The sequence below is a fragment of the Oncorhynchus tshawytscha genome, linkage group LG07 (assembly GCF_018296145.1).
Source record: "Oncorhynchus tshawytscha isolate Ot180627B linkage group LG07, Otsh_v2.0, whole genome shotgun sequence".
NCBI classification, from domain to species: Eukaryota; Metazoa; Chordata; class Actinopteri; order Salmoniformes; family Salmonidae; genus Oncorhynchus; species Oncorhynchus tshawytscha.
The window spans coordinates 28,729,073-28,750,164 of NC_056435.1; the positions used below are offsets into that span (position 1 = coordinate 28,729,073).

At 42.7% G+C, this 21,092-nt stretch overlaps 1 protein-coding gene across 2 annotated transcripts in view; it reads right to left on the reverse strand.

The window, feature by feature from the left end:
• Positions 1–21,092, reverse strand: part of trim62.1 (tripartite motif containing 62, tandem duplicate 1) — a 42,460-nt gene that overhangs the window by 20,556 nt on the left and 812 nt on the right. For both annotated transcript variants that reach the window (XM_024426748.2, XM_024426749.2), the window contains exon 2: positions 20,260–20,805. In XM_024426748.2, coding sequence (XP_024282516.1) covers positions 20,260–20,667 — 408 coding nt within the window. In that variant the 5' untranslated portion in view covers positions 20,668–20,805. The remainder of the gene's footprint in view (positions 1–20,259; positions 20,806–21,092) is intronic.

Here is a 21,092-nt window from a genome sequence, read left to right on the forward strand (position 1 = left end):
AACATGAGACTTCAATATTCCAAGGTAAGAGGTTTTAGGTTGTAGTTAATATAGTATTTATAGGACTATTTCTCTCTATACCATTTGTATTTCATATACAGTGCCTTGCGAAAGTATTCGGCCCCCTTGAACTTTGCCCCCTTTTTGCGACCCAGAATAGGCACGTTTACTATTTAACAAGCAACAAGTCAGTTTGGTGGAAACACCACTTGTGGGAATTTTCATATTTTGTTAAATGCGGCTTTTCGTCAATTGGATGTCGCAGATGACAACCGAACCGACGACATATTCATTAAGTCCCACCGCATATGTTCAATTGATCGGATTGCCAGAAAATAGTTTGTCTATATTAAAAGGCACTTCATTTAATATAACAGGTTATATTCCACATTGGTTTACAATTTCTACTTAAAATATCAAAGGGACACAAAAGGCACTCTTTTTGTGGAACGACCCAGAGACTTCTAGAACTGGTTTATCAGTAAACTACCAGAACTTTGGTGTCTCAAGGATTTCATGTAATTTATCACAAGACATCTAGTGGCCTTTTTTGGTACTTCAGATTATCACAGGTGTCTGTATTTACAGTGCCTTGCGAAAGTATTCGGCCCCCTTGAACTTTGCGACCTTTTGCCACATTTCAGGCTTCAAACAAAGATATAAAACTGTATTTTTTTGTGAAGAATCAACAACAAGTGGGACACAATCATGAAGTGGAACGACATTTATTGGATATTTCAAACTTTTTTAACAAATCAAAAACTGAAAAATTGGGCGTGCAAAATTAATTAATTAATATGATCGAATCCGGAAACTATCATTTAGAAAACAAAACGTTTATTATTTCAGTGAAATACGGAACCGTTCGTTATTTTATCTAACGGGTGGCATCCCTAAGTCTAAATATTCTTGTTACATTGCACACCCTTCAATCTATGTCATAATTACGTAAAATTCTGGCAAATTAGTGCGCAATGAGCCAGGCAGCCCAAACTGTTGCATATACCCTGACTCTGCGTGCAATGAACGCAAGAGAAATGACACAATTTCACTTGGTTAATATTGCCTGCTAAACTGGATTAGTAGTTATAACTAGTGATTATGATTGATTGTTTTTTATAAGATAAGTTTAATGCTAGCTAGCAATTTACGTTGGCTTCTACTGCATTCGCGTAACAGGCAGGCTACTCGTGGAGTGCAATGGTTAGAGCGTTGGACTAGTTAACTGTGCGGTTGCAAGATTGAAATCCCTGAGCTGACAAGGTGAAAATCTGTCGTTCTGCCCCTGAACAAGGCAGTTAACCCACAGTTCCTAGGCAGTCATTGAAAATAAGAGTGTTAACTGACTTGCCTAGTTAAATAAAAGGTATTTAATTGAAAAAATATATATATTTAAATAATCGGATATCGGCGCCCAAAAAAAACGATTTCCGATTGTTATGAAAACTTGAAAATCGGCCCTAATTAAATCGGCCAACCTCTATAAAGAATGGTACCAACACATCCCCCGAGAGTAACTTCTCCCAACCATCCAGGAACAGTTTGGTGACGAACAATGCATTTTCCAGCATGATGGAGCACCTTGCCATAAGGCAAAAGTGATAACTAAGTGGCTCGGGGAACAAAGCATCGATATTTTGGGTCCATGGCCAGGAAACTCCCAGTCCTTAATCCCATTGAGAACTTGTGGTCAATCCTCAAGAGGTGGGTGAACAAACAAAAACCCACAAATTCTGACAAACTCCAAGCATTGATTATGCAAGAATGGGTGAACAGTCAGGATGTGGCCCAGAAGTTAATTGACAGCATACCAGGGCGGATTGCAGAGGTCTTGAAAAAGAAGGGTCAACACTGCAAATAGACTCTTTGCAACTTCATGTAATTGTCAATAAAAGCCTTTGACACTTATGAAATGCTTGTAATTATGCTTCAGTATTCCATAGTCTAAAGACACTGAAGCAGCAAACTTTGTGAAAATTAATATTTGTTTCATTCAAAACTTTTGGCCACGACTGTAGATATGGTTAAAGTGACTATGCATATATGATGAACAGAGAGTAGCAGTAGCGTAAAAGAGGGGTTGGCGGGTGGTGAGTGGTACACAATGCAGATAGCCCAGCTAGCCAATGTGCGGGAACACTGGTTGGTCAGCCCGATTGAGGTAGTATGTACATGAATGTATAGCTAAAGTGACTATGCATATATGATAAACAGAGAGTAGCAGCGTAAAAAGAGGGGTTGGGAGGGGGGGCACACAACGCAAATAGTTTGGGTAGCCATTTGATAACCTTTTCAGGAGTCGTGGCTTAGGGGTAAAAACTGTTGAGAAGCCTTTTGTCCTAGACAAAAAGTCCTAATTCTGTAATGTATTGATTGTTGCTGAATCTGGCCAGGTCTCCCTTGAAAAATACTCTGTGTCTCAATGGGCTTTTCCTGGATAAATAAAGGTTAAATTCAAAAAATTGCTTTGTATCTTGTACATTACATAATAACTGAAATGCATTAGTGGCGCTCATAAATCAGCGTTCCAATTATTTCCAGAGACAGGCTCATTAGTAGTAGTGACTCAGCTCTATATTTGTGTTGTGTTCCACCCACCCACACAAAACCAAACAAAACGCATGGATGAAGAGGACAAGCTTAGGTTTTCAAGAAAACGCCACTGCTATTTCAGATGGGATGTTGTAAGGAATATAGCATCCTGAGCCTCACAGCTCCTTGACTGGGGGGGGTTATGGCTAAAACCAAATATAACCATGTCTTCATAAAAACAAAAGGATAGGATTAGGCAAACACTTTGATAGTCAGCATGTTGTTCATTTAAAACCAAGTATCCATTATGTGCAAGAGCCACAAATCTCCACGGAGAACATCCTGTCATCACACGCTACATGCAGACAGACTACAGAGTTCACAAACACTGGTTTAGCTCCTACAGCTTGGCCCTGGACGCAGCTGCATACCGTCGTCTCTCTGTAGCTGGCTGGCTTTACTATTTTACTGCTTGCCGGCATTTCTACTTCATGTAAACCCATTAAAAAAAGTGTGTGTGTCGACTTGTACACACACAAAACAAACAAACATTAAATTTGTCCTCACAGTGAGTATCCAGGCCAGTCCAGATTTACTCTGTAGCTTCCAGTCCATCGATTCACTTTCCATCTAGTCAATAAATACAGGGGTAAAACAGGCCAAACCACAATGCTGAATGTTTGGCCGAAGGGAAGCCCCGACTTTAGCTTGAAATGTACACTGATAGAAAAACAGGTCAAAGTCGACACTGGCTGGGCAGACTCTGCAGTAGTGTAGTGGCCCCTCTGCTGCATGGACAGGGACCACTCCATCTGAGAGCAATCTGGCCTGGGGGTGCAGAGTGGAGTTGAACGCAATGAAGACAATGGGGAGAGATGAGAGAGGACGGTGTCACTGCAGTGATTATTCCCATACAGTGCCCAGACCAAACCAGAACCAATAACAAGAACACACTGTCTATGGGAGAAACTTGGGTCCAGTTTAAGAACAACCAGTCTAGGATACACACTCCGCTTCCTCCATCGCCTCTCCTTCCAGAGCTGCTTTAATATTCATCTTGGCCTCACACCTCGTTAATAATCCAGCGAGGAATTGAAGGAACTGTAGGGCTCCCTGTGTGTTCACTAGACACCACCACATCTCATTACAAGTCCAGGGTTGGTAATAGGCAGAGATAAGAGGATACGGAGGATTTCCCTGGTGCACCTGCAAACCTGCCGATCCCTCGCTCATTCCACTGCATCTGGACTGAGGGGTAAAAGACACCAGAGTCACTGAGTACACAGCGGTAGTCTTCCCTAATAGGACATGTAAACAGCTAGGCTACTCCACGGCAGGCAACAGCACAATACTAACGTCACCATGCAAGCTTCTCCCCACCCTACACTCCTGGAGCACCATTAGAGTGGATGGGTTGGGGTGCGAAGCTGTAGAGCAGTAACGAGGACTCCTATCAAGAGCACGTCTAATTAAATCATCTGGAGCTAATCACGGACACAGGGAATTACAGGAGATAATGGCCCAGACTAGCCCTGAACAATGGCCTGTAATCTGGGCTGCTAAATCCCAGACTAATCAGGAACGCACAGCTCAGAGCCTCAGGGCTGGGCAGGGGTTCTGCGGCTGTCCGACCACACACACACACACACACACACACACACACACAATGCAGCTCAATACTAATTACATTGTGGAAATGCTTACCACTCAGGCTGCACTAAAGAGAACTAAAGGAGGGCTATGTATAGGCAACCACGGCCTTCCTAGTAGCCCACTAGACTAGCATTTAATATCAACTCTGTACTCAAGATTATGGGGTTGTCGCAAATGATCAAATAATCTCCATGTAAAACAGATTTCCTTGCGGATGTGGACAGCAACATTGTGTTAGGAAGAGCTGATTTCCCTGCAGAATTACACCGACTGGTGTACATGCAGGGCTGAGGATAAGACCCTAAGCTGTCAAAGTTAGGAGACAGCACTTCCCCTTTCATAGTGAGGCAGACATGACCTGCAAATCCTCCTCCTGCTCCTCTCCTGCACACATACCACTCCCCAGGCAGTCTGGCAGCTAGCTAAATAAAAGGTTAAATGTAAAAATAAAATAAAAACAAGGGCCTACGGGGACAGGGTGGGAGCAGCATGGTCTGACTACAAGGCTATATCAACATCATCACACATAACTGAAACTAAGGTATTCCACTGCATCAACTAGGTTAATTGGCAGAAATTAGCTTATATATGAACCTAATTTCATTGGCCTATTTCTTCCTGCGTTCTTAGACATTTTACAGCTCATTGTAAAAGAGGGAGTGAGTTGGGCTGTAATAAAAACAGATGCGGGGACCTAAGAAAGCACACGAGAGAAGAAGAAACAAACAGCCAACCAGTCAACAAACAGCCAACACTGGTGAGGGCTCAAGACTCCAAATCGGGAACACTGGAGGGACCCAATGCAAATCTCCAACTAAGTAAATTAGGGATGCACGATATCAGCAACAACAACAAAAGCACAGCGGAATTGGCCAATATAAGCTAAAAATGGCAATATCAGCATTGGCTCGATGTCTAGTTTAACGCCGATGTGCAAAACCGATGTGAAAGTTGACGTGCATACCTATATAACGTAGTTTTATGACATAATGACGCCACGAAGAATACAGCGCTACACGTGCAACACAGCATTCCTAACCTGGCTCACAATGTCTGCTGTGTGGATCTATTTTGACGTTTCAAAGGAAGATAACAGAAAGGCCATATGCAACGTTTGTGCTGCTATTATTTCCTGAAGGGAGAAAGTGAAATCTTTCAAAACAACAAACCTAATTACTCATTTGAACATGCATCACCCCCAGATGTTCAGCAACTACTCAGAACAAAAGCAGGAAAAAAACGAACACTTCCAACAACTAAACGAGTTCAAGTCCAGCAGTCATTTGAAAGAGTAAGAACATTTCAGCGAGACAACTCAAAGGCCAAATCCATTAATGAATTTCAGATAATGGAATTCAATGCCCTTGACAAGCAACCGTTCTCTGTCGTGGATGATGTTGGCTTTCGCCGACTGGTCGAGCCCCGGTACACACTACTAAGTAGGCGCTATTTTTCAGATGTTGCCCTACCGGAGTTACACAGTATTGATGAAACGCACATCCATGAGCTACCTGCTATGGGTGTCACAGCTATTCGCTTCACGACTGACATTTGGACCAGCGACGTCAGCCCCATGGGCATGCGGAGTCTGACAGCACGGTGGGTCGATGAGGATTTCGTACTGAGGAAAGATGTATTGCATGCTCAAGAATGTGCAGGTTTCCATTCCGCTGCTGCCATTTCAATGGCATTTGAGACGTTTGAAACATAAACACACTCTGAGCTCCATTCGAACAACTGACTGGAGAAATAAGCTCATGAACTGCGTCTGCAGCAGACGTGACACCCTCTGTCATGGCAGTGAAACGCCTGCTCAACAAAACTTCCAAAACAGACTGTGGGGTTAAAACTGGCAAAAGTACTCTACTAGAGACTGAACAAGCGATTCGGTGGCATTCTCTCTGAGCCTCTAATGTGTCGCCACCATGCTCAATGCTAGGTACAAGGACCGCTACTTTGATGCAGACAAGAAACAGGGTTTACGTGAAATGTTGTTAGAGACACAGCAGGACAAGATGGAAACAGACACAGTGCACACCGAGGAAGAGGCCACGGACAGACAGCTGAAACGTCACTGCTCGACATGTATGATGAAATCCTGGTTGAGAATGAAATGACTGAACAAATTAACAATGAAACAGCACAGTAATTAAGTGAAAGAAAAAGGTTTTGATTGTGTTTAACTGGTAATGGGGACTTACAGTACGTAAATGTCAAGAAAATACCTTTTTGGTCAGTTGTGTGTGTCTATTTAACTGTACTAGAAATCTTTAATTTTAGCTGTTTTTTTAAAAGCTATCTGTTATATCAGTTTTTGGGAAGGAAAATATCAGATATAGGTATCGGCCAAAAATGTCATATCGGTGCATCCCTACAGTTAATGCAAAACCCCAAAAATCTACTGCAACAGTCAACATATAATCTCAACACCTCAATTCAGTACCACTGTGTTATAAAAAGACAAATATGTAGTGAAATGAAGAGTGGGAGGAGGTGGATGAGCTAGTCATAGTCGGACGCGGGAAGTCTAGTTTAATGCACAACAGATGAAGCAACATCCAACTCGTCCACTGGGGTTCCGCTAGCGGAATGATTTGAAAGCCAATGAAATTGTGCCAAATACAAACCAACAGAAATCTCATAAATCACATTTCTCAAACATACAAGTATTATGCACCATTTTAAAGATAAAATTCTCATTAATCCAGCCACAGTGTGTGATTTCAAAAATGATTTACAGCAAAAGCTCCACAAACGATTATGTTAGGTCACCACCAACTCACAGAAAAACCCTGCCATTTTTCCAGCCAAAGAGAGGAGTCACAAAAAGCACAAAGAGAAAATTAAATCACTAACCTTTGAAGATCTTCATCAGAATGCACTCCCAGGAATCCCAGTTCCACAATAAATGTTTGATTTGTTTGATAAAGTTCATAATTTATGTCCATACACCTTTTGTTAGGGTGTTTGGTAAACAAATCGAAACACGCATGCAACTTCCAGCAGAAAGGTAGGACGAAAATTCCAAAAAGTTATATTACTGGTCATAGAAACTATGTATATAATCAATCTTTAGGATGTTTTTATCATAAATGTTCAATAATGTTCCAACCGGAGAATTCCATTGTCTGTAGAAAAGCAATGGAACGAGAGTTACCCCTCATATGAATGCGTGTGACTGAGATCGAGGCTGCTGCCAGACCGCTGACTCATTCTCCTCTCATTCAGCCCCCCTTCACAGTAGAAGCCTAAAGATGGTTGACATCTAGTGGAAGCCTTAGGAAGTGCAAAATAACCCACTGAATTCGATAGGGGCTGAGTTCAAAAACTACAAACCTCAGATTTCCCACTTCCCGTTTGGATTTTTTCCTCAGGTTTTTGCCTGCCATATGAGTTCTGTTATACTCACAGACATCATTCAAACAGTTTTAGAAAATTGAGTGTTTTCTATCCAATACTAATACTAATAACAATAATAATATGCATATATTAGCATCTGGGACTGAGTATGAGGCAGTTTGCTCTGGGCACGCTTTTCATCCAAAAGTGAAAATGCTGCCCCCTATCCGAAAGTTAAATGACTTGTTGTATGATTAGTCTGCTGGCATGGTCATTTGACATAGCAAAAGGTTAATAACACTTGCACTTTCTAGGTGGGTTTACACAAACCTCTTGTAGAAACTCCCCATCTCACTTTGGGAGCCCTCAGCAGAGCTTCACTAAGCAAGCAGCTTCAGTGGTAGCAGCAGTAACAAGGGAAATAGACTAGAAGCTAATACATCTATCCCTGGATGAGGATGTTACGTTTGTATGCATCCTCTCTTAAAAATGCTCAACTGTTAATGGTGGGCTGCAACGTGTCAAGGGGAAATGTATCATTATTTAATTAATTACTCAAATTGATTTGGCCAAGTGCAACTGCACTCTCTGTTCAGTGCGCTCTCTTCTTAGCAGCAGTGCCTCTGTTCTGTTTGGCAGCTGCACGAGTGGGAGGGAGATGTGCGTGTGCCTCGTGGTTTACCAGATCTTTTTTCAGCAGTTTTCTGGAAGATCGCTCCGCGACCCACACGCTGCAGCGCTGTCGTTCAGCAGCAGATGATCTGCTCTCAGCCACTGACTTGTCATTCCCACCCCACTCGGCATCACTCACCGCTGTCATCGAATTGACTCAAGCTAGCCACAAGTTCTGAGTGAGCTCAATCGTAATGAAATGCAAATAAAGCGGTGAGTTTCTCTCTATTGGTTTCATACAAACTTGGAGAAATAACGAGGAGAGCCGACAATGTGTTTTGTGCAGGGAAGCGCTTAGTAATGAGTTTCTCAAAATGAACAAATTAAAACAACACATGCTGACCAATCATCCCCAGCATGACGGTAAACCCGGGGAGTTTTCAGAACAGGGCTGAATGCTTCAGGAAACAGGAAATTTCAACAATGGACGAGCAAGTCAGCTATCAAGGCATTGTCGTCATTTTAGAACAGGTGATGATGATATTGTAAGCAGAAGTAAGGGAGTACTCGCTCTCATCGTAGTTGACGCGAGTTCCCCCGTTCAAACAATCCCCTTGTACAACAGCTAATAGCTAGCAAACGTTAACGTTCACCAAAGCAAGCAAGCTAGCTACGGAGTGCAACCCTAAGTAAGAGTACAGATTAAGTGAGCGGGTGTTAACAAGCATGGTTTGGCGGGTCATATTTCGGAGGACGAATGACTTGACCTTCACCTCTCCCGAACCTGTTGGGGAGTTGCAGCGATAAGACAATATTGTAAATCACAAAAAGTGGGTAGGAAAAAATAAAAAGTACAGAAACAAACTCAATGCTGAGCATGACCATAAGGTAGCACTGTCAAAATCTCCAGAATATATCTGCTTGTTGAAAACTGCAACCAGCCACACACCTCTCACCTCATGTCTTTTCTGGTCCACATCTGTGTGATGTGATCAGATTATTCAAGTTCATAATGAAAAATTATGTATTGTATTTTAACAGCAACAGTTCCAACCTAGACTTTTTTTCAACAATAATTTCTACAGCAAGATGTACAGTAGGCCTGATCATTTTCATCTGTATTGTTACTTAGGGTTGCAGTATCAAAAACTGGGCCTGTGTGTTTGTTTCCTGTTAGACATCGGTGTGATCAATCAGTTTATTCCCATTTAGAATGAAAACATATTGTATTTAAAAGCAACAGTTCCAAACAAGACAGATATGTAAGAGTGTTTTTAATGGGGAACAATAAAACATGAATCTATTTATATGGGTATTTCGTTTCATTGTTATTTGTTTTTGTCTATATTGCATTTGTTTTAGGCAGAAGCGGCAATGAAATGTACCCATATTTACATATAGTTGCATGTTTTCATAAGCTTGGGTCCCAGGAAAACACAGAATTTCTCATTTGGGTCTAATAGGATATGACCGTTCTGCCTTTCGCATGGCCCTGTTTCCACATGAACGCAACCGCGCTCCCTCTCTGCGATGCCACCCTGACTGACCGCCAATTCACTCAAACTCATTTGCTAGTGAGCTAGAAGAAGAAAAACCTGTCTGGCTCTGGGAACCACCTTTCTCAGAAGAATGATATAAAACGAGCTATGTAATAAAGAGCATATGGCGGGAATTAGGAGGAAAAATAAGGATAGAGGGATAGAGGGAGCGAGAAAGTAAATGAAAGAGAGAGAGAGTGCTGGAGAGGACTGGGGCAGGACACAGGAGAATTAGTAGCCATGGGTGCCCTTGAAATTGCCTGACTCATTACTGAAGCAATGGGACTGTGTGTGGAAAGGGAGCTCAGAGAGAGCCGACAGAGTGAGAGAGACAGAGAGCCAGAGAGAGCCCTGGTTAACCCCTGGAGGGACACTTCAAAGGCCCACATGCTCCTCTCTTTCCACTGCTTCAAATACCACACAGTGGAGCAGATAAGAGGAAAAATGGCAACACATTGTCATGCTTAACCTCCGTGTTCTGGACCAGATAAGGATGAAATGATAACTGGGGATATGGCAGGTCTAACGGAGAGTGGAATACAGGAGTTCCCTTTAACTGACAGATCTTGCTGGAGGTTGAGCTCTATGGTACACCCACAGACACTCCCAGGATAGAAAACCACTGAGACATTGGAGACTTTGCTAAAGCAAATAGATGTGCTGTACCCTCTCCCACAGCCTCCTGCGCATTCCTAAAAATAACGTCTCTGGAGCTCAGTTAGTCTCCAAACACGTCCCTGTATGCATAAGTAACCAGGGGCTACAGAACACTTTTCCTCTAGTCTGGGTTTCCTATCACCGCTGTCTGTCTAATGACAAGTGGAGCAGAAAGAGGTTCATGTCCTGGGGCCACTGGAAAGCAGGCAGAGGCTCTCTCTCTAACCTCAAACTCTCCTGTCCCAGTCCTAGGCTGCTGTGCTGTTTGTTGCTAATTGGCTACTTGCCAAACTTCTCATTATTTACTTTTAATAACCATTTGAACTCTGCATTTAACCAAATTGACCAACGTCCTAGTTTTTTTTCATTCAACCTTTTTACCCCGGACGCTTTATCTGGACATGCTTCTGCAGGACCTTCACCAGCCGAAAAAGCTAAGTAGCAACATTAACTCTATGCCATCTAATTGCAGTCACTGTACTCACAATATGCACAACAACTATCACCTCATGGTGAGGATAGCAGAGTTGCAAGCCCAGCTTCAGATGCAATCGTTAGGAAAGGGCAATTTAAGTGTAGGAAAGATGAAACAGCGTCTGTCACCAGTAAGTACAGATAGTAGTATAAATCAGCCCACAAAGTCCTCGCAGCCGGACACTTTTCTCAAGGCTTCATTCAGCCGACAGAAACTTTCAACCGGTTCTCCCCATTAAGCAACGAGTCAGAGGCCGAGCCTTCTCAGGTCTCTCCTCCACCCGTTACGGGGTGTGAGCCGCAGAAGCCACCCACCATTAGCTCTGACAAATTGAAAACCCTAGTCATTGGCGACTCCATTACCCACAAAATTAGACTTAAAGAATCATCCAGCAATCATGCACTGTTTACCAAGGGGCAGGGCTACTGACGTAAATGCTAATCTGAAGATGGTGCTAAAACTGGTGAGTGTAGAGAGTATAGGGATATTGTTATCTACGTCGGCACCAACTATGTTAGGGTGAAACAGTCAGAGGTCACCAAGCACAACATAACTTCAGCGTGTAAATTAGCTAGTAAGACGTGTCGGCATCGAGTAAATGTCTCTAGCCCCCCCCTCTCTGTCCTAGCTGGAGGGGTGCTCTCATCTTATCTTTCAACATAGACAGGGCTCGAACTTCTCTAGCTCCACAATGAGATGGGTTGCAGGCCAGGTTGCAGGCCAGGCAGCAGGCTGTTAGCCAGCTTGCCAGCTTAGTGGAGTCTGCCGCTAGCACAATCAGTATAGTCAGCTTAGTTTTCCCCATTGAGACAGTGTCTGTGTCTCAATCTAGGTCAGGAAAATCTAAACATGGCGGTGTTCACTTTAGCAATCTCACTGGAATAAAGACCTCCATCCCGGTCATATTTTTTTATATTTTTTTTAAAGAGACTGATTATATCTTACAATTCAAAACAGGACTACTTAATGTTAGATCCCTCATATCCAAGGCACTCATAGTCAATTAACTAATCACTGATCATAACCTTGATGTGATTGGCCTGACTGAAACATGGCTTAAGCCTGATGAATATAATGAGTTAAATGAGGCCTCTCTTCCAGGTTACACTAGTATCTCCCACACATCCTGCTAAGGTGTTGCTTACATTTTTTACAGCAAATTTCTATTGGAAAATAAACTGCTTTTCATTTTATTAGCTTCTAGTCATTAAATCTAAACAACCTACCCAAGCACTTTTTATATATTGAAATCCTATCAGACCTTGTAGTCATGGCACATAATATTCAACATTTTTGGTGACTTCAATATTCACATGGAGAAGTCCACAGACCCACTCCAAAAGGCTTTCGGAGCCATTATCTATTCAGTGAGTTTTGTCCAACATGTATCCGGATGTACACATTGCCACAGTCATAACCTGGATCTCGCTCTGACCCGTAGAATAAATATTGTGGATGTAAATGCTCTTCCTCATAATCCTGGACTATCGGACCACCATTTTATTACGTTTGCAATCGCAACAAATAATCTGCTCAGACCCCAACCAAGGATTGTCAAAAGCAGCGCTATAAATTGGACAACCCAAAGATTCCTAGATGCCCTTCCAGTCTTCCTCCACCTACCCAAGGACGTCGGAGTACAAAAATCCATTAACCACCTAACTGAGGATCTAAATGTAATCTTGCGTAATACCCTAGATGCAGTTATACATCTAAAAACAAAAACATTTGTCACAAGAAATGAGCTCCCTGGTATTCAGAAAATACCAGAGCCCTGAAGCAAGCGTCCAGAAAATTGGAACGGAAATGGAGCACCACCAAACTGAAAGTCTTCCGACTAGCTTGGAAAAGATAGTTCCGTGCAATATCGAACAGCCCTCACTGCTGCTCGATCAGCCTAATTTTCCAACCTGATTGAGGAGAATAAAAACAAATCAAAAATGTATATTTGATACTGCCGCAAATCTAACTGAAAAGCAGCATTCCCCAAGAGAGGAGGGCTTTCACTTCAGCAGTGATAAACTCATTAATTTTTTGAATATATTTTCTTTGAATATGTGTATTGCTCAAAAACTCGTCTCCCCTGGACTGCCAGGGCATAAGATCAATGGAGACACTGGAGTTTTTTAATCCTGTATATCTCCAAACATTCATGAAAATAGTCATGGCCTCCAACCCTTCCAGCTGCCTACTGGACCCTATTCCAACTAAACTACTGAAAGAGCTACTTCCTGTGCTTAGCCCTCCTATGTTGAACAAAAATAAACAGCTCCCTATCCTCAGGATGTGTACCAAACTCACTGAAAGTGGCAGTAATAAGGTCTCTCCTGAATTTTTTTTATATATATATATATATATATATATATATCTCAAATCTCCCATTCCTCTCAAAACTGTTTGAAAAAGCTGTTGCGCAGCTACTCACTGCCTTCTTGAAGACAAATGATGTATCCGAAACGCTCCAGTCTGGTTTTAGACCCCATCATAGTACTGAGACTGCACTTGTGAAGGTGGTAAATTACCTTTTAATGACGTCAGACCAAGGATCTGCAGCTGTCCTTGTGCTCCTAGACCTAAGTGCCGCCTTCGACACCATCAATCACTAAATTCTATTGGAAGCCTGTGTTTCAGATATAAGGAAGTGGATGGTGGCAAAATTTCACTTCTAAACACGGACAAAACAGAGATGCTTGTTATAGGTCCCAAGAAACAAAGAGATTTGCTGTTTGATCTGGTGTGGCAGGTAGCCTAGGGGTTAGAGTGTTGGACTAGTAACCGAAAGGTTGCAAGATTGAATCCCCGAGCTGACAAGGTAAAAAAAAAGAGTTTTTTTTAAATTGGTCGTTCTGTCCCTGAACAAGGCAGTTAACCCACTGTTCCACAGAAAATAAGAATGTGTTCTTAACTGGCTTGCCTAGTTAAATAAAAAGGTATCTTCATGGTTGTACAGTCATCTCAAAACTGAAGGACCGTGGCGCTACTCTGGACCCTGATCTCTCTTTTGACTTACATATCAAGAATATTTGAAGGGCAGCCCCCCCTCGTAACATTACAAAAATCAATAACCGTTTGTCCAAAAATGCAGAAAAGATAATCCATGCTTTTGTCACTTCTAGATTAAACTACTGCAATGCTCTACTCTCCGGCTACCCGGATAAAGCACTAAATAAACTTGTCAGTGCTAAACACGGCTGCTAGAATCTTGATTAGAACAACAAAAAAGTTGATCATATTACTCCAGTGCTAGCCTCTCTACACTGGCTTCTTGTTAAGGCAAGGGCTGATTTCAAGGTTTTACCACTAACATACACACCATTGCATGGACTTGTTCCTACCCATCTCTCCGATTTGGTCCTGCATTACATACCTACACGTACTCTACGGTCACAAGACGCAGGCCTCCTTATTGTCCCTGGAATTTCTAAGCAAACAGCAGGAGGCAGGTTTGTCTCCTATTGAGCAACATTTTTATGGAATGGTCTCAGGGTGGTATGTTGATATTCCTCCAGTGGTGTGAGGGCTGCGCTTTGGAGATGGGGTTATACCCTGTCTGGTTTGCACAGGGTCCCCAACCCAGTCTCTATGCTGCAATAGTCTGTTCTGGGGGGCTAGGGTCAGTCTGTCCTATCTGGTGAAATTCTCATGTCTTATCTGGTGTCCTGTGTGCTGCTGTTCTGCCTGTGGCTATGGAACCCTGACCGGTTCACCGGATGTGCTACCTTCTCTAGCGCCCTCTCTGAATGCTAAGCTATGAAAAGCCAATTGACATTTACTCCTGAGGTTCTGACCTGTTGCACCCTCTACAAGCACTTTGATTATTATTTGACCCTGCTGGTCATCTATGAACATTTGTAAATCTTGAAGAACGATCTAGCCTTAATGGCCATGTACTCTTATAATCTCCACCTGGCACAGCCAGAAGAGGACTGGCCACCCCTCAGAACCTGGTTCCTCTCTAGGTTTCTTCCTTGGTTCCTGCCTTTCATGGGAGTTTTTCCTAGCCACCGTGCTTCTACATCTGCATTGCTTGCCGTTTGGGGTTTTAGGCTGGGTTTCTGTATAAGCACTTTGTGACATCTGCTGATGTAAAAAGGGCTTTAGAAATACATTGATTTGATCTGCAACCTGACAGACCACATCACAATTAAGGGACTGGCCTTAGTGATTCCAGTTTGTCGATATGGAGCAGAGACAAATGGGCCTAAAATAAAGTATTCAGACCTCTTCCCCTTTTCCACATTTTATTACAGTACATACAGCCTTATTCTAAAACTGATTAAATTATTTCCCCCCCCTCATCAATCTACACACAATACCCCATAATGACAGTGAAAACAGGTTTAGAATATATTGCTAATTTATTAAAAATAAATAACAATAATAATTTATTTACATAAGTATTCAGACCCTTTGCTATGAGACTCGAAATTGAGCTCAGGTGCATCCTGTTTCCATTGATCATCCTTGAGATGTTTCTACAACTTGGAGTCCACCTGTGGTAAATTCAATTGATTGAACATGATATGGAAGGGCACAACTGTCTATATAATGTCTAATAGTTGACAGTGGATGTCAGAGAAAAAACCAAGCAATGAGGTTGAAGAAATTGTACGTAGAGCTCCAAGACAGGATTGTGTCGAGGCACAACAGTTCTGCAGCATTGAAGGTCCCCAAGGATACAATGGCCTCCATCATTCTTAAAAGGAAGAAGTTTAGAACCACCAAGACTCTTCATATAGCTGGCCACCAGGCCAAACTGAGCAATTGGGGGAGAAGGACCTTGGTCAGGGAGGTGACCAAGAACCTGATGGTCACTCTGACAAAGCTCCAGAGTTCCTCTGTGGAGATGGGAGAACCTTGCAGAAGAACAACCATCTCTACAGCACTCCACCAACCAGGCCTTTATAGTAGAGTGGCCAGACGGAAGCCACTCCTCAGTAAAATGCACATGACGGCCCACTTGGAGTTTGCCAAAAGGCACCTAAAGGACTCTCAGACCATGAGAAAACAGATTATCTGGTTTGATGAAACCAAGGGTCACATCTGGAGGAAACCTGGCACCATCCCTACAGTGAAGCATGGTGGTAGCAGCATCATGCTGACATGCCTAGGTAAACAAAAGGTTACATTATTTTTTAATATATATTTTTTAAATGCTGTGGGGATGTTTCTCATCAGCAGGGACTGGGAGACGAGTAAGGACTAAGGTTAGGATGAAAGTAGCAAGGTACAGAGAGATCCTTGATGAAAGCCTGCTCCAGTGTTCAGGACCTCAGACCGGGGCGAATGTTCACCTTCCAACAGGACAACGACCCTAAGCACACAGCCAGGACAATGCAGGAGTGGCTCAGCCAGAGCCCGGACTTGAACCCGATCTAACATCTCTGGAGAGACCCGAAAATAGCTATGCAGCGATGCTGCCCATCCAACCTAACAGAGCTTGAGAGGATCTGCAGAGAATGGGAGAAACTCTCAAAATACAGGTGTGTCAAGCTTGTAGCGTCATACCCAAGAAGACAAGGCTGTAATCGCTGCCAAAGGTGCTTCAACAAAGTACTGAGTCAAGGGTCTGAATACTTGATATTTCAGTTTTTATTTTTGCTTTATCATTATGGGGTAGTGTATAGTTTGATGGGGGGGGGACAATTTCATCCATTTTATAATAAGCCTGTAACGTAACACAATGTGGGGGAAAGTCATGGGGTCTGAACACTTTCCCAATGCAATGTCCAGCCACAAACATAGCATAAGCAATCTCCCAGTATGTTTCAGATGGCACTAACATGGAAAAAGATTGCACCATATTGCATCAAACAAAGCTGTCCACCCACAAACACTTCAGTCAGAGATGCAATCCCAAAGACAAGAAGCCTCAATGGCCAGACTTCAGACTAATAAGGCTATGCCAATGACCAACTAAACTAAACATTATTTCCAATTGTGTATTTGTAAAAGGGGTTGATCTGCTCTGAATAGTTGGGGAGATGTGATCATGCTAGCCATGCCCTCCTGTGTGAACAGAGGCACAAAGCTCCTCCTACGCAGAGTGCATTAGTTCCCTCTGAATCTCTGCTCCCTCAAGCAAATGGCAGAACTGACAACAAATCCTTAATATCCTTTACATTGAAAAGCACATGCAGAAAGTGTGTGTGTGTGTGTGTGTGTGTGTGTGTGTGTGTGTTGGAGGACATGCCATCTACCACATTATAGATTTGAGTGCAGCATGGATCCACAGGGGACAAGGATGACAATCTGCAGGAGCAAAGCCCCCTGACATCAGCAACAACAACCAACAAGACTGTTGGCCTGCCTGCCTGAGGTCAGAGCAGTGGAGTGCCAAGCTAAGGAGATTACACCCTCTTTCTCCCAGCCCAGAGAGTAGCTCCTGCCACAAGCCAACCAAAGCCCTGGCTGGGCTCATCTGTGGCCAGGGCCAGGCAAACAGACAGTAGACATGACTTATCTGGCTCAACATATAGGCTATTTTTAAAGCATTCAGTGCAACACCAAAATGTTTGCACCACTCCCTATGGTAAGTTGCAGCGTAAACAACAAGGTAACCAGAGACATTTTGCTCTATCCTCACAGTCTTCCAGTCGGGGAATGGGCAATACAGTGACAGTATAATGTAACCTAAAAGCAAGCAACGCTGGGCAAATTACTGCTCCAAACTCTGCTTTTCAATTCACCTCTCAAAATACATCAAACATTTTAACGCAGGGCAGTAGAGCTGGTGAGTGAGTCAGTCAGCCTGAAGCTATTTTTCGGTGGTCCTGTACGGCTCAGTTGGTAGAGCATGGTGCTTACCCTGCCATGGTTGTTTGTTTCGATTCACGGGGAAACCCATACGGGAAAATGTATGCATGCATTACAAAGCTGCTTTGGATATAAGCGTCTGCTATGTTATATTATAAGTATATATTACAATAATAATAATAATTTTCTACTGGTGGCCTGTTGTACAGAGGAATGCTCTCTGACTGAGAACCTCATGGAGCTTGCAGTGTCATTACAGCCAGAGAGAGAACAAAAGGAAGAAAGGCATCCCACCCAGCAACATATCCCCTTAGGTCTCAGCTGGCAAAACCCTAGATCACTACCACTCGACAGAGACTTCCCACCTGGCACTTCAAGTGCCTTCGGAGTTGAACATTGCTTTTAGGCACCTTCGTTCATCACACCTTGACACTTCTTACTCAGAATGATCAGGGTTTGTGTTCAATGCGAACTAAAAATTCTGTGTACCCACAGGCAAAACCATTGAACAATGTGTTTCATCAATCGTCCAACTGGTGTTAGTTAGCTAAAATCAGGGAAAGAAACAAAACTGAAAAGACAGAACATGTTTGCCAATAAGTCAAACAACATTCCTGTTCCTTTCGTTTCACTTTAACAAGAAATGACGATCCGAACACAAACACTTGAAACAGAAGTGTGCCAAACTCATAGGGGCTATGGGTACCTCTCTTCTCTCAGAGTCCTGTAGATCTGGGCAGCTTCTTAACCTCCTGTCGTAATACTAAACGTCACAACAGTTGCTGTTGGAAAAGGCTCCAAGTTGAGAAACTGTCCAAGAATGTTGTACCAATTAATTCTGCATTGAGATTACACTGCTCTGACCTTTTTTCATGCTCCAAGGCAGCCTGGATAAACCTAGACAGACGGTTTTTGAGGCTTGTCGAGTTCAGTTCCCAGTTCATAATGGCTGCAAGCAGTCAGCAGCAAGTAGACTATTTCAATTGAACTCGGGGGAAGACGCTGTGAAATAGGGTACTACCTTCGACTCTCACGTACTCAACATGAATATATTAAAAATAGGTTCTCTCTCCTCCCGAGTCAGACATAAGCAATACGGGGATAACATAAAGAACAGTCAGAGCCTGCTGCCGTCCCACAGATAGGCTTAATGCTTGTAGAACAAAAGCGGGATTGAGGAAATTATTTTTAAAAGGGCACAAAGACATAAGAACCCAGGTCTGGTCATGCATTTTACCGCCACATGAATGTAGCACATTCTTCTTCTACTTCCCCTTCCAGACTCCCACCTGATACAAAGATTAGGGTATATTACACATTTCCGTCATATTTCTTGACATCTTACCAGAGTCTAATTTAGCCCAATTTGCCAGTTAGGTACATATGTACTTGTCATTTAAACATTTTTTTAAATTCTGTGTATTTTAATATTTTCAAATAATGTGGCCTGAATCAATTAATTCTATTCGAAGTATTTGGAAGTATGTTTAAATAATTTCCTATAAATAGCCTGCTATTTGAAAGCATTATCAAATACCTGGGTTAAATGCACAAGAGTGAGTTTGAGTCAGTGTATTTTCAAATACTTTCCAAGAGTATTTCCAAATACATAACAATATTAAAACTACTTGTCATTTAAAATAGCAAAATACTTACTTCCAAATGCCTTTGAAAGTAATGAAAATACCCTAAATAGTATCTGTTAGCTACTAGACTAGCTGACCTTCACATCAAACCCAACACCATAAAAGTGTATGCAATTACATAGTACCCCCTTCCTAAAATACACACTACACTGAGCAGCATAATTGGTGTGGCTATGCAAGACCGTGATACTGTAGTTCTTATCAGTAAGAAGATACTGTACTACCACATTCAATTCCTAAAGACTTTGTGTGTCAGTGTGAATTACTGCAGTAAGGAGATTGTGTAAACCTTTCAGACGAGTGCCCGAGTGTTGGTAAGCATAAGCCCTCAGGTCTGGTCCTTATCAGAGTGGTGTTGACCAACCACAGTGTGAATCAAGTGTTTTCGTTCAGCAGTATCACAACTAAGCTCTAGTCAGACAGTGGCTCGGGACAAAGAGTGGGTCTCTGTAGCTGCCTTGAGTGTTGACGGATTTAAGGGTTTAATACACAAAACAAATGGGATTGGACTTGTACTGTTAAGCATACTGTACTTCAATGGAGTGCAAAGAAAGAGAAGAGAACAGGATTAGGCTGACTGCTATGCCAGTGTTATGGGATTGGGTCTCTGTGGGACTAATCCAAGTGTTGAAGAAAAGGCTAACCGTATTAAATTGACACCAAGTATGTCATAATATCTGCAATATCAAAGGAAAATAGATTGAATTGTTGCTCTATACCCCATCATTAGTCTATACAGAGATGCTATTTGGAATTTCAGATTACATTTGTAATGAAAATCTCATATGGCCTTATTCTACCGTTCTTTGTTACGCTGCCTGAGGGCAAAGACGGTGTGTTATTTTGCAAATCAATGGTTTGTCCTCCATCGTTTGGCAGAAAACTTTTGTATATCAACAAACTATTTACAATTTCTGTCTGTTCCACTCCATTTCCCCCTAATTCATCCCTGGGCCCCGACTATGACCAACACTGTTACCACTAATAATTCTGGACACCTCAGGGTATGTACTGTACTGGAGGAAGAGAAGGGATGACCAGTCAAACTGACCTGTATCTCCTCGTAGGCCTCGTCAATAGTGGTGACCTGATGCTGCTCGTGTAAGGCTGGCTCGTCACAGAAGAAACACACCAGGCTCTTGTCGCTGAGGCAGAAAAGCTTGACCTTCTCGTGGTCCTTGCAGGGATAGGAGCTCCTCTGCGCGTTGAGGATGGCGTCCAGCGGGAAGGCTGAGTAGCGCTCCACGATGTTGGACAGCTTGAGGCTTGGGGAGAGAAGAGGGTCTGCAAAGGTCCTCCTGCACTCAGGACAGTCTCGTACACCGTGGGGCTCCTGTCTGCTCCAGTGCTCAGTGATGCACTTTCGGCAGAAATAGTGCTCACAGCCAAAACTGACAGGGTCCTGGTAGATACTCAGGCAGATGGAACACAGGAGCTCATCCTTCAGACAGCAAGCCATTTGCAAACACAGAGGTTGAGCTGCATTTAACTGCACACTGGCTATACTTTTTTAAGACAATGTTCTGGCTTGTGAGATCAACTCTTGACTGGAAGTTCTTTGACACCCACTTCAGAATCTTGGCCACTCTTGATTTTCCTGTATTTTTTGGGGGGGGGGTGGACGCCATATCCATCAGAGCCTATCCAACAAGCAGCAATTCACATTTATGGGCATACAAAAAAATTATTACATAAAACTAGGTCGCAGTTGTAAATTTAGACTTGTTCTCAACTTGCCTACCTGGTTAAATAAAGGTGAGATAAAACATTTAAAAATGTAAATGAAAACTACATCTGATAAAGGGATCGAGGGCACTGGCATTGCTGCACTAGGTGCAGTAAACCAGCTGTCTTTGCGTTCATATATTGCTAAACAGTAGCCAG